This window comes from Chenopodium album, chromosome 11 (assembly GCF_948465745.1).
Source record: "Chenopodium album chromosome 11, dcCheAlbu1.1, whole genome shotgun sequence".
Taxonomy (NCBI): Eukaryota; Viridiplantae; Streptophyta; class Magnoliopsida; order Caryophyllales; family Amaranthaceae; genus Chenopodium; species Chenopodium album.
The window spans coordinates 11,878,083-11,891,612 of NC_137844.1; the positions used below are offsets into that span (position 1 = coordinate 11,878,083).

The 13,530-nt window shown below is 36.0% G+C and overlaps 1 protein-coding gene across 1 annotated transcript; it reads left to right on the top strand.

The window, feature by feature from the left end:
- Positions 1 to 1,123: 1,123 nt before the first annotated feature.
- Positions 1,124 to 5,361, top strand: LOC145568579 ((+)-neomenthol dehydrogenase-like). The gene is made up of 5 exons (XM_081628011.1): positions 1,124 to 1,291; positions 1,428 to 1,548; positions 3,265 to 3,523; positions 4,173 to 4,367; positions 4,490 to 5,361. Exons 2-5 carry the CDS (start codon positions 1,454 to 1,456, stop codon positions 4,886 to 4,888), a joined length of 948 nt encoding a protein of 315 aa, XP_081484137.1. The 5' UTR covers positions 1,124 to 1,291; positions 1,428 to 1,453; the 3' UTR covers positions 4,889 to 5,361.
- Positions 5,362 to 13,530: the final 8,169 nt, after the last annotated feature.

Sequence of the window (13,530 nt, forward strand, 5' to 3'; positions counted from 1 at the left end):
CATTTTGACGAGATACATCTAACGTTGTGGACTCGGATTACTACTGGTATATTCCTATAACTAAAGCTACTAATATACTCCCTCTGTTGTAGAGTTATAACGGGAAAAATAAATAAAGTAATACGAGTTGATACTTGTGATTACTTTAAAACGAGATAGATAGGGTGTAATAAGAAAAGTAGCTTTAAAAAGTGGAAAGTTGAGGTAAAAAAAAAAATGTGAGAGTAATATATCATTGATTGAAAAAAGAATAGTAAAATAAAAGTAGGAAGAATTTTATGGAACAGACTTAAATTCTTAGACCTAAAGTAAGAAAAACTTCGTAAAACAAAGAGAGTAAACTTCATAAAAACATCATAAACCTCTCAAAATATGAACCAAGTTGAATAAATTTAACTCGAGATCAACTTGACACCCGAGTCAACTCGAGAATTCGAGAATTGAACCAAGATTGCAAACTATATATGACTAGACTAACAAATAGTAAAGTAATTTGAGAAGAACTTTATGGAATAAACTTAAACCTAAGGTGAAAAAACTTCATAAAACAAAGAGAGTAAACTTCATAAAAACATTTTAAACCTCTCAAAATATAATCCAAGTTGAATAAATTTGACTCGAGATCAACTTGACACCCGAGCCAACTCGAGAATTGAATCAAGACTGCACTAAACTATATATATGACTACACGAACAAAACTTTCATATACATTAACCAAATTAAGTTTGTGATCGACTTGAGAATAATTTGAATCTAAATAGTATTGCAAATAACTTTCCCCTAAATAAAAACCTTATTTAAATGGTCGTAATAAAAATTACTCATACAAAAGCCAAGTCAACCAATTATTTTGCCTAGAAGTATCAATTCAGATAATCGGGTCGGATTCGATGAGATCAAGGCAAGTGTATTTCAAAATTAAGAAATGCTAATTTATTGCGTTCATGTAAATTAAACTATGAATCAGGTTTATTCGGGTCAAATCAGGTTGGATCGATGGGATTATGACAACCTTTTTTCCCCAAGTGTTTTCGACATTGGCAACTAATTTGAGACAGAAGAAACACGGTATATAAAACGCAAAATAAAATCCCTTGAAACTCTAAAAAATTTGAACAAGCCCCCCAACTTTATCTTAGATCTTCCTTTCCTCCCGCTTGGCAAAGCTGTTGATCAATCAAAAATGGCAGCAGACAACCGCCATTTCTTGACCTCTCAATACTATCATTTCTGAACTTCCATACCATTTCTTTCTCTCAATTTCTCCTCTTCTCATCAACATTACACAAGGTAATTGCTTCCCCTTTTTTCTCCCCTCATTTTTGAATTCTAGGGTTCTTAGTTGTATAATTTCTCTGTATTTTTTATGATAATTGCATCAATTATTGATTTGTTTTTTCTAATCTCCATTTTTGTTGGATTGTAGGAAGAATAAAGAATTAAAATTAAAAAATGGGAAAAGGATCAAAAGAGCGCGCAAAGGAGCGTCGTGAACGTAGAATTACAGAAATTTCTCTGCTTCGCACAATGTCTTATTCTAATCAGCGGTATTTTCTTTCCCCATTTTCATATTTTTTTTTTCAAAAATCAAAAAAGTTTTGAAATTTTGGTTTATTGTTTTGTAAAATGATTGATTGTTATCTTCAGCATTTGAGTATATGGTGTTACATGTTGGCCAATGTTAATAAATTTGGGTAAAAATGAATATGTTTTGACCTCCCGGAAATCGGCCATTGTTTGCAAATGAGAATCCAATGCCCAAAATTTTGGGCAATGCTTCAATTTTTGGTGTGATTGAATATGTTTTGACCTTCAGGAAACATGCTTTCATTAATAGTTTTTCATAATGCTAACATGTTGGACAATGTTTCAAATTTGGATGTTTTGACTTCCCAAAAACTCGGCACCATTAGCAATTGATCACCCATTGCCCAAAATGTTGGCCAATGTTTCAAATTTGGGTGAAATTGAATATATTTTGACCACCCGGAAACTAGTCACCATTAGCAATTGACCATAAATGCCATAGATGTTGGCCAATGTTTCAAAATCGGGTGTAACTGAATATATGTTGATCTCCCGGAAACTTGTTACTTTAGATAATGAGCATCCAATGCCCAAAATGGTGGCCAATGTTTCAAATTTGGGTGAAATGTAATATGTTTTGACCTCCCGGGAACTCGTCAGCATCCAGTGCCCAAAATGTTGGCCTATGTTTTGAAATTGGGTAGAGTTGATTTTTTTTTTTTTTTTTTTTTTTTTTTTTTTTTTTTTTTTTTTTTTTACCTCCCAGGAATTTGTAACCATTAGAAGTTGAGCATCCGATGCCCAAATGGTTGGCCAATGTTTCAAATTTGGGGTAACATTGAATATGTTTAGACAACCTGGAAACCCTTCAATATTAGATTATTAGCAATTAACATTCGATGCATTCAATCTTGGCCTATGTGTTTAAATTTGTGTAAAATTGAAAATATTTTGTCCTCTCTGAATCCAGATACCATCAGCAAATAGCAATGGATGACGCAGCAATGTATAATATATGTCAATCAGGTTATTGCATATGGTCTTATAAATGAAACAGGCTAGAGCATTGTCTCTTTTTTAATCTTTATGAGTGTTTTGTATCCAAAATATTTAATCAAATGGGTTAGCAGGATACAGCATGATATATTGTTTAAGATGGTAGCTTGTATGTTTGGTTATTGTTTGCATTTTTTGAGTGTATGAGGCGGGAATATATTATTTTGTCTAGCCACACTTTGTGTAGCGATATGGCTGAACATGAACATGGATTGTGGCTGATAAAAGGCCTAGTTGCTTTGGCTTTGAAAAGTTATTTTGCATACTGATTGCTGTCACCTTTTGATTTGTTCTGTGAGGCTGTGACCAAGTTATGGTGCTGTTCCTAAAGTGCTCAATTGGGATCTAAACAAAAATGAGGCTTATGACATCAGCAAAATAGGGTACATTGGTACATCACTACATCCTTTATGGAATAACCACTTAGTTCACTTCTATGACTAGTCTCATGCGTGTTTAGATTCCTCTTGAGTGACGTAGTAAAGTATTATTAAATGTTAGAGGAAGGACCATAACTCAATTAATACTTTGCTTACCTAGCATGAGGAAACAATTTAACTTTTGTTTTTAAAATGAAGAGTTCTAAAGAACGATTGAGTTTTGGTCTGTTGATTTTCCTGGGCGCTTTTATTTGCTTTAAAAGTTGATTCTTGGCATTTCTTCTTTTTGGAGTGTCTTAGGTGGTGGACCTCTGAAACTGTTGCAGTAGTGACTGGAGGTAACAGGGGAATTGGCTTTGAGATTATTCGGCAACTTGCTGGTCATGGGATGACTGTTGTACTGACCTCAAGAGATACAGAAGTTGGTATTGAGGCTGTGAAGGTTCTGCAGGAGGCTGATCTGTTGGTGGATTTCCACCAATTGGATATTGTTGATCCTCAGTCGATCAAAGAGTTTGCTGAATGGATTAAAGTGACTTATGGCGGCTTGGATATTTTAGTAAGCATACCTATTTCTGTTACGTTCCCAATCATTTTGGGACTAAGGCTTTGTTGTTGTTGCTCTTGTATACCTATTTCCGTTGCGTCCCCCCACCCCGTTTGGCCAAGACGAGCACATCTTAGGCTTACTATATTTCTTTGACTTGCAATTTTTATTAGAATGCTTAGGAAGCCATTCTTTTGCGTAGTAACTTACGAAGTACTAATAAAAGTCAAGTCTCATACAAAGTAGAATGGAGAAATATACATAAATGATTATTAGATGATTGAGACTTGAGAGTATCTGAAGGCCATTGATGCCCCTTTAAGGATTTAAGGGGGAAGATTGTGCTTCTAACCACATTTGTGCTGTGCTCACTTTCCATGGCTGGGGATGAGACATACAGTTTGGTGCTTATGGCTATGTCCTCATATATATTTTTAATTCTTATGGTGCTAGATCACAAGATTTCAGTTTTTGGAAAGTATTGGAGTAGATAACATTCATAACTCTATACAATGATATAGCCCTATAAACTTTAATCTGTAGGGTTAGTTTTTAGTAATATCATTGAAAAAAAAAAAAACTTTCTTTGTATATTACAGTTCTGCGTTAGCTTAAAGTAATGTTGCTGCTTCATAATTGTTCAGCATTCACTACTTTTCAGGTGAATAATGCAGGTGTCAATTTCAATGTTGGATCAGAGAATTCTGTTGAACATGCAGAGCAGGTTATTAATACAAACTACTATGGCACAAAGAATTTAACTGAAGCTATGATCCCTTTAATGAAACCTTCTTCGTTTGGTGCTCGTATTGTTAATGTCAGCTCAAGGCTTGGCCGATTAAATGGCAGAAGAAATGTAAGCTGAAGACTCTCAATATTTTTCAGACTTTTAGCACCCTAAAGCAAAAAGAAACATGCTTGAGTTGATTTCATGCTTGCATACTCTAATCAACCCAGAAAATATCTATTTTTTTTCAGAGGATTGAAGATGTTAGCTTGAGAGAACAACTATCTAACGACGACTTGCTCACAGAGGAGTTGATTGACAATACTCTGAAAACCTTTCTGCTACAAACAAAAGATGGTAGCTGGACATTAGGTGGGTGGCCTCAGAACTCCACTGTGTACTCAATGTCAAAGCTTGCTGTTAATTGTTACTCCAGGTATCTGGCAAGAAAACTGTGTGATCGACCTGAGGGTGAAAAAATTAGTGTAAATTGTTTTTGCCCTGGCTGGGTAAAAACTGCCATGACAGGTTGGACTGGTAACGTGTCTGTTGAAATCGGTGCAGACACTGGTGTTTGGCTTGCATTGCTTGCTGGGCAGCCTGTTGTCAATGGGAAGTTTTTTGCTGAAAGACGTGAAATTCACTTCTAAGAAACTTTGACTGCACCTTGAAGATATTGGCTTTAGTTTCTCCGGGTAATTCTTTCATGATATCATGACTGTTTATCATATTAGTGAAAAGCTGAAAACATACAAATTTTGTAATTAAATTGAGGCAAGTCTCAAATGGTTTAGGTGATATACCATGGTCATTACTAGACTAATATTTAACTTAACAATATCTCTAATCAGAGATTCCTCGATGGCATTTCTGTTTTCAAGAGTGGTAGAAAGTAACGTATGGACTATGGTCGTTTTATCTGATTTGCACCTGCCCTTGTATTGGCATGTATCCATAATTAGCATCCTCTCTGTACACGATAGCTTCCAGCGACTCGTTTTAGTCCCATCTATGGTATGCTGGAATATGGTGCTTGCTCTGTTTCTCAAAAACTACATTTACATTGTTTTGTACTTGGAATCTGTATGTTTTGCTTATTGTGTAATGAAGTACCATTAACTCATTTTGGATCTGGTTACTGATTATGATATTTTGCAATTGTGCACTTAGAGTTTCTAAAACTCTTTTTTTTTTGCCCTGTTGCTATGTATACAATCAATAACCAAGTCAAAACACTGTAGTTGTTAGCAAAGGGCATTATCTACTAGGGTTGTGCAAAATTATATGAGAACTCGATCTGCATCCGACTCGATATTTTGGATATCTAAATTAGGGATATTGTATGCTCATTTGGATATTGATTTTCAAATTTTTGGATGTCTGATATGTAATGGATGTTGGATGATTTTATTTATCTTACTAGACTAGTCTCGTGCGATGCACGATTCAAACAAATAAAATATTTTAAATTTGTTCATTTTCTTACATTAAAATTTTTTAAAAAAAAAATCCCAAAATTAATAATACATACATCAAATATTTTTTTTAAAACATATAGAACTTATAGAAAAATTGAATGGTGAAAGGGGTATTAAGGAAGATCAATTAAATTATTTAGATTGATTTTAATATCCTGATACTAATAATAATAAAAAATATATAGCTAATCAAACTTTTAATTAAATAAAATAAAATTTATAAAATAATGTGATCATGTATAATTTTGGAGGGAAAAAATTTAATAACAACTTGACATGTGTCTAGGATGATGTCAGCGGTTGTTATTTTAGTATTAATTATTATTATAGATAGATTATACCATATTCTCCACTTAACAAGCCATGTAAAATAAAAACGAAAAATTTATTTTAATAATCTCAACTTTAGGTAATTTACTTTTAATAATCCTAACAAAGCATGATAAACGTAACAAAATATATTTTTATGAAATGTTCATTGTATTAGATATGGTCTAGCTACTTTTTTTTTTTTTTTTTTTTGGGTGAATAATGGTCCAATTACTCTATGATTGTATGTATGATAAATGTTCATTTTCAATATATTAAATGGTCAAAAAAATTTTGACGCGTTCACTTTTTATTATATTACTGAACTAGTCATTGGTTCATTGCTCTGACTCATCGTAGATTTATAAGTTTGATCATAATTAATTAACAGGGGTTAATATTGAACAATATTAACAAGTGAATGAAAATATAATAATCTATTATCATCTTTCATTAAAGTTATGTCAATGAAGTCCTTTTTGATTTGTTTGGAATTAAACTTTTGATACATGCTAAATTTTTGGTTTATGTATCTTGGCTTGAACTCATAGGCTAATTGTGCATTTCATCGTATCCAACATATAAAATTACACATTATGAACTTACAATAAAGCTTGAAATAAAATTTGTTATTGCAAAAATGTGCTCATCATGATGATACTTATGCTTTATGAGTGCCCCCATAAAATATCATGCGACCATGAAAATCGGTGTCATAGCCACCATCTATAACAGTGTATAGTGGATCACAATCCCAAACCATATGAATGTCTTCAGGATTTAACACATTCTTAAACCTTTCATCAACATATGTAGCATGTGCAATAGCTGCTGAATATGGAGCATTGGTAGTTGCTAGTAAACCGTTGCCCATTTCAGGTAAGGGAACCTTTTGTTTCTGTCTGGATCCGACAACCCGAGAACCCGAGCTTGACATCCTGATACTCCTATCGGCAAGCTGAGAACCTACACAATGAGTAGAGATTAGCTAACCCCGGGGTGATACGGGGATAACCACTCCGATGATAAAGTCAGAAAGTGTTTAAGAAAGAGAAGAGAAGTAAGAGAGAGAAAGTAGAGAGAGAGAGAGAGAGAGAGTAATAAGTGCTCACCTCATTAATGAAGCTTAACCTGCTATTTATAATAATCCTTATGACAGGTGGCTACATGACATGCAGAGCTTTTCTTGCCAGGTGTCAAGCTGCTGCTGCCACGTGCCGAGTACCGACAAGCCGACATGTCTGCTTTATGGAACATATCAGCCCATTTGATAATTATGTTGAGTCCATATCCGTATTTATTAAGATGTCGGCCCATTTCGCATATCTCCCCATACAACTAGCCCCCTAAGTGAGGACGTTAGGTTACAAATCAATGTTCTCACTTTAGGGTACTGCTTGGGTTTCGGTAATTCGTTTCTTGCACTCTGTCAAGCGTTTTTCTGTGTCTGTGTAATGTAATATTTAGGATGACTTCTTGTAATTTGGAAGGTAACATATTATTGTAATTCCTTGGTATATATATCACTTCCGTTGTATTTACAGTTCCAAAAACTCCGTTTTCCTCCCCAAGTGACCTTGTTTGCCTCAAATAGACAAGGTCTACTTGATAAAACTGTAGGAGTTTATAGGTACGACTGCGGAAAATATGAATCATATTCATATAGCACCTAATCTCAAGATCATGCATAACACATAAAGAATTAGAATTAATACCTTTGTAGCGTGATTCCACGTGTGATCGAACAACAACAGGGGAGATAAAGAACCTCAAACGTGATTCCTCTACTTGGTCCATGGGCACGGATTAAGACCTCCACTAATGCTAGTTAGTTGCAATTGAACCCTTCAATTGACCTTCTATGGAGAAGAACGAGCAACGAACCAACCACGAACCACCACACGCGCCACTAGAGGTAGCCGACCGTGAGTCCAAGGGGGAGGAGAGAGAGAGCCGTGGGTTAGAGAGAGAGTGTGAGGGTTTCGGGATTTCTGGTTGCTTGATTCACAATCAACTGTTAATTGTTCTGTCAATTGTTATGTCATACAACCCTAGGCATGGATCTTAGTTATAGATCTCATCTCTAAATAAGATTCCATGACAAATCCCAAAACCTAACTCTAATCTAACTATGCTAGACCAATCCAATTCATGATTAGTTACTTGCTCATGAGGCCCATAAATGGGCCTCTAACTTGCTTAACCCAATACCCTTGTGTGTGACCTCATAGGATCCATTATAGCGGGCTTTTGACCATTTGACTAGCCCAAAGATCATTGATCATAGTCTAGCAACAGATAATGACGACCCAAAAGAACGAACTTATTATCTCCATAATATATGATCCTTGATATATCTAGTAATTGCACTTATCGAAGACATAACTCCTTCAATCTCCCACTTGTCTGAGACAAGTGCGCAATATTCAAATTCCTTAAGTCAATGTGTGTCGATTTGATAATATGATTGCATCTCATGTCGTAATCATATTAATCTACAAATCTTTTCTTGAAAATTGAGTTAGAATTACAAAACAAATGATTACTATGTAATCCATTTGAGCACGGCCATGCATTTTCTAAATTCTCCCTCTTCAAGGGGCCAAGACACATTCCTAATTAAATAGGTAGACTCAATCCAATCTTGTGGCAACCAAGGCTCCCACTCAAATCATGAAGTAACCAGGAAACACCCTTTATAATCTCCAGTTACGGGCAGACGTTTGAATGTACACAATTACATCAATCATTGAGTGGAATCAATGTTCCACTCATGTCAAAGGAATCCACTAATATATCCGGAAGCTCTATACTTGAGCTTCAAAGTAGGTTTATAGTTCGATCATGCATCATTCATGCATATCCATGTAACTGACCGAGCTTCACTACGCTCCTATAGCCCATGAAACAGAGCTATCCAATCAATCTAACATGCTAGTTTATTAATTGAAATCATTTATGTCCAGTTTAATGATTCCGAACTAGGAACTAGAATAATATATGGATTTTGTTCACCTGTGGGGTTTCATTCACCAGGTCATTAAATAATCAACCTGATGAGCCCATCAATCCATAATTATTTTGGACATTTTATTTAATATTGAAACCACAATTAAATAAGAGAAATGATAAACTTCTGATTACACATAATTCTGCCAATGAATGTATTACATATGTAATAAGTTTTTCTCTAAAAACAAATACAACTTAAATTACATCATTAGCCTCAATCCAGTTGCATTAGTATGTTTCTCATGCTTAGGCAATAGAAGGGGTTTAGTAAGTGGATCAGCGATATTCTCATCCGTATGAACTTTGCACATCTTGACATCTCCTCTGGCAACGATTTCTCGAATGAGATGATACTTCCTCTCAACATGTTTGAATTTGAAGTGTGACCTAGGCTCCTTTGATTGAGCAATGGTGCCATTGTTGTCACAATACAACTCAATCCCTTTTTGAGCACTTGGTACAATTTCCATCTCAATAAGGAATTTCTTAATCCAAACTGCTTCCTTAGCTGCTTCAATGGCAGCTAAATATTCTGATTCTGTAGTAGAGTCTGCGACAGTGCTTTGCTTCGAACTCTTCCAGCTCACTGCTCCTCCATTCAGACAGAAGATGTATCCAGACTGAGATTTAAAATCATCTCTGTCTGTTTGGAAACTCGCATCCGTATAACCCTTGACAACCAACTCATCTTCGCCGCCATATACTAGAAACATTCCTTTAGTCCTTCTCAAGTATTTAAGGATGTTCTTGGCAGCTGTCCAGTGCGCTTCACCTGGATTTGCCTGAAATCTGCTACACATGCTTAAAGCATATGAAATATCTGGCCTTGTACAAATCATGGCATACATTATAGACCCTATTGCCGAAGCATAAGGTATAATTGCCATACGTCTCATCTCGTCTGGCATAACCGGACATTGAGATTTACTGAGCGTAATTCCATGAGACATGGGGAGAAATCCTCTCTTGGATTTTTCCATCTCGAACCTATCAAGAATCTTATCAATATAAGTCTCTTGACTCAGTCCAATCATCCTTCGAGACCTGTCTCGATGGATCTTGATTCCTAAGATGTACTCGGCGTCACCCAAATCTTTCATGGAGAAACAACTCTTCAACCATTCCTTGACTGACTCAAGCATTGGTATGTCGTTCCCCATGAGTAGTATGTCATCTACATACAAGACTAAGAAAACTATGCTGCTCCCACTGGACTTCTTGTATACACAAGGTTCCTCTTCGCTTTTGACAAAACCAAACTGTTTGATTGCTTCATCAAAACGAAGGTTCCAACTCCTTGATGCTTGCTTTAATCCATAAATGGATTTCTGAAGCTTGCATACCTTTCCAGGATTTTCTGGATCTTCAAAATCCTCAGGTTGTGTCATATACACTTCCTCCATCAAGAACCCATTCAAGAAGGCGGTTTTGACATCCATCTGCCAAATTTCATAATCGAAAAATGCAGCAATCGCTAGAAGAATCCGAGTGGACTTAAGGATTGCTACTGGAGAAAAGGTTTCATCATAGTCAATACCATGAATCTGTCTGTACCCTTTCGTAACCAGTCTTGCTTTATAGATGTAGGCATTTCCATCCTTTTCTATTTTAATTTTGTAAACCCACTTGCAACCAATAGGTTTTACCCCATTAGGCAAGTCCACCAGGGTCCACACAGCATTTTCAGACATCGATTCCATTTCGGATTTCATGGCCTCAAGCCATTCATTTGAGTTGGGGCTCGCCAAAGCTTGCTTGTAGGTGTAGGTTCCTCATTCTCCAATAAGAAGATTTCGGAATCCTCAGTTAACAGAAATTTAATAAACTGTTTGTTTCTGATTCTGGCAGACCTACGTGGGGTAGGAGCAACAATAGAAATGTTATTTTCAACTCTTTGAAGATTTTCGCAAGAATTAGATTCAAGTGGGACGATAGGAGTCTCGCTAGTTGAATTAGCTTGCTCCGACACATGATTATGCGCCCTCGCCTCTGATGTGGTGTTATTCACATCCATTTGTTGCTCATCTCGAATTTCTTCGAGAACTACTTTACTCCCACTTGGCTTTCTAGAGAGGAATTCCTTTTCTAGAAAGACACCATCGCGAGCAACAAACACTTTGTCATCTTCGCGATTGTAGAAGTAATACCCTCTTGTCTCTTTGGGGTAACCCACAAAGAAACACTTGTCTGATTTAGGGTGTAGTTTGTCGCCTTGTAAACGTTTTACATAGGTTTCACATCCCCAAATCTTGAGAAAAGACAAATTTGGAACTCTTCTATTCCATATCTCATATGGTGTCTTTTCAACTGCTTTGGACGGGCTTCTGTTAAGTACTCTGGCAGCTACTTCTAGTGCATATCCCCAGAATGATAAGTGAAGATCAGTAAAGCTCATCATGGAGCGAACCATGTCCAGTAAGGTCCTATTTCTCCTTTCTGACACCCCATTTAACTATGGCGTCCCTGGAGGGGTTAACTGTGAAAGTATTCCACAATTAATCAGATGTTCATCAAATTCTTGGGTTAAATATTCACCACCACGATCAGATCGTAATGCTTTAATTGTCCTCCCAAGTTGGTTTTGTACCTCATTATGGAATTCTTTGAACTTTTCAAAGGCTTCCAACTTCTGCTTCATTAAGTAAACATAACCAAATCTACTTAAATCATCAGTAAAAGTAATGAAGTATCTATATTGACCCCTAGATTTTGAACTCATTGGTCCACATACATCCGTATGTATGAGTCCCAAAAGGTCACTTGCTCTTTCACCTACACCCGTAAAGGGTGACTTAGTCATTTTACCAACCAAGCATGACTCATAATTTTCAAATGATTCATAATCAAATGTTGAAAAGAGTCCATCCTTATGTAATTTCTGGATGCGCTTTTGGTTAATATGTCCATGCCTACAATGCCATAGGTAAGTTGGGTTTGATCCATCTGTTCTTTGCTTTTTATGATCTATGTTGTAGACATGATTTGTATAATCTAAGACATACAAATCATTAATTAATTTAGCGTTAGCATATAACATATTCTCTTTAGAAATAAAACAACACTTGTCTCTTATTTCAAAAGAAAAACCTTCAGTATCTAAAACAGGAACTGAAATAATGTTTTTGGTAATAGTTGGAACATAACAACATTTATTAAGCACCAAAATAAGACCAGATGGAAGTCTCAAATGATAATCTCCAATAGCAAGTGCAGCAACTCCATTTCCTACTCGGAGTGTGACTTCCCCTTTTGCTGATGCCTTACTCCCTTCTAGGCCCTGCATGTTATTAACAATGTGAGCACCACAACCGGTATCGAATACCTAAGTTGAAGAAGAGGTAAGATTAATTTCTACAATAAAAACATCAAGTAACTCCTTACCTTCTGTTTTCACCGGTGTATAATGGGGATATCCTGGTGTAGGGTGAAGCCAATCACCACAATAGAAGCATTCGCTTTGTCTCCTTTTCAGGTACTCCTCAGCATGGTTGAGTAAAAGGTTGACTAATGTCTCCGTCGAGCCCTCATCATTATGAGTAAGCCTGACTATATCAAATCCATCGTGGAGTGAGAACAAGATTATGTCATGTGCGGAGTCATCATCAAACGGTTTCCCAAGGACGTCCATCTGATTGAATAAATCAATCAGTTCATTAAAATGGGTCCTTACTGACTGACCAGGCATGAGCTTCTTAGCTATTATCTTACAATGAACATTGTAAGCCTCATACCTTATGCTGTCAGTCCAGCAATAGTAAATCTGAGGGATCGAATTAACGACCTCTCTTAAATTGTAGTCGTTGAAGTTTCTTCCTCCACTTCCTAGTGCCCCAATGCCACCTCGACAGATGGCACGAAGACATTCACACAAGTTGGTTACCTCATATTGCCTGAACCTTCTTTTCCAACAATTTGGAATAGATTCTAAATTGAGATTCCGGATTTTCTCTGCATCCGAAACAATTTTCGCATGCCTTTCAGGATCATAACCTTCAGTATATTTGCCCTCAACAGGTATGTATAAACGAGATTCAAGCTTTTGGCTTATGAGAACATTTCTCAACTCGTTCTCCCATTCCCTGAAGTTTCTGAGATTCAGCCTTAAATTCAGTTTCGTTGGCAAAATAGTGTTGTCATTATAGTTATTCATCTACAAACAAATACAAAACGAGGCAAAGTTCATTAATTATGTTTAATAATTTTAAAGTACCATAAACGATTTAAATTGGTAACTTTAAAGCATTTATTCAATATTAAAATGAACCCTATTGAATTAAATGATTCCAAGACCCTTTATTTGTGTAATAGTTGACCGGACTGAGGCCCTACCATCAAGCATTACATTTTCAAGGTGATTAAACTCTTTACTGATTACAACTCTTTGTAACTCTTGGTCGAATAATTAACCATCACATGTTTAATTATTACACTTAGCTTCAAGGTTCTAAACGCTTTAGGTAACCTTGTTGAGTATCCAATTAAATGTGTAGAAC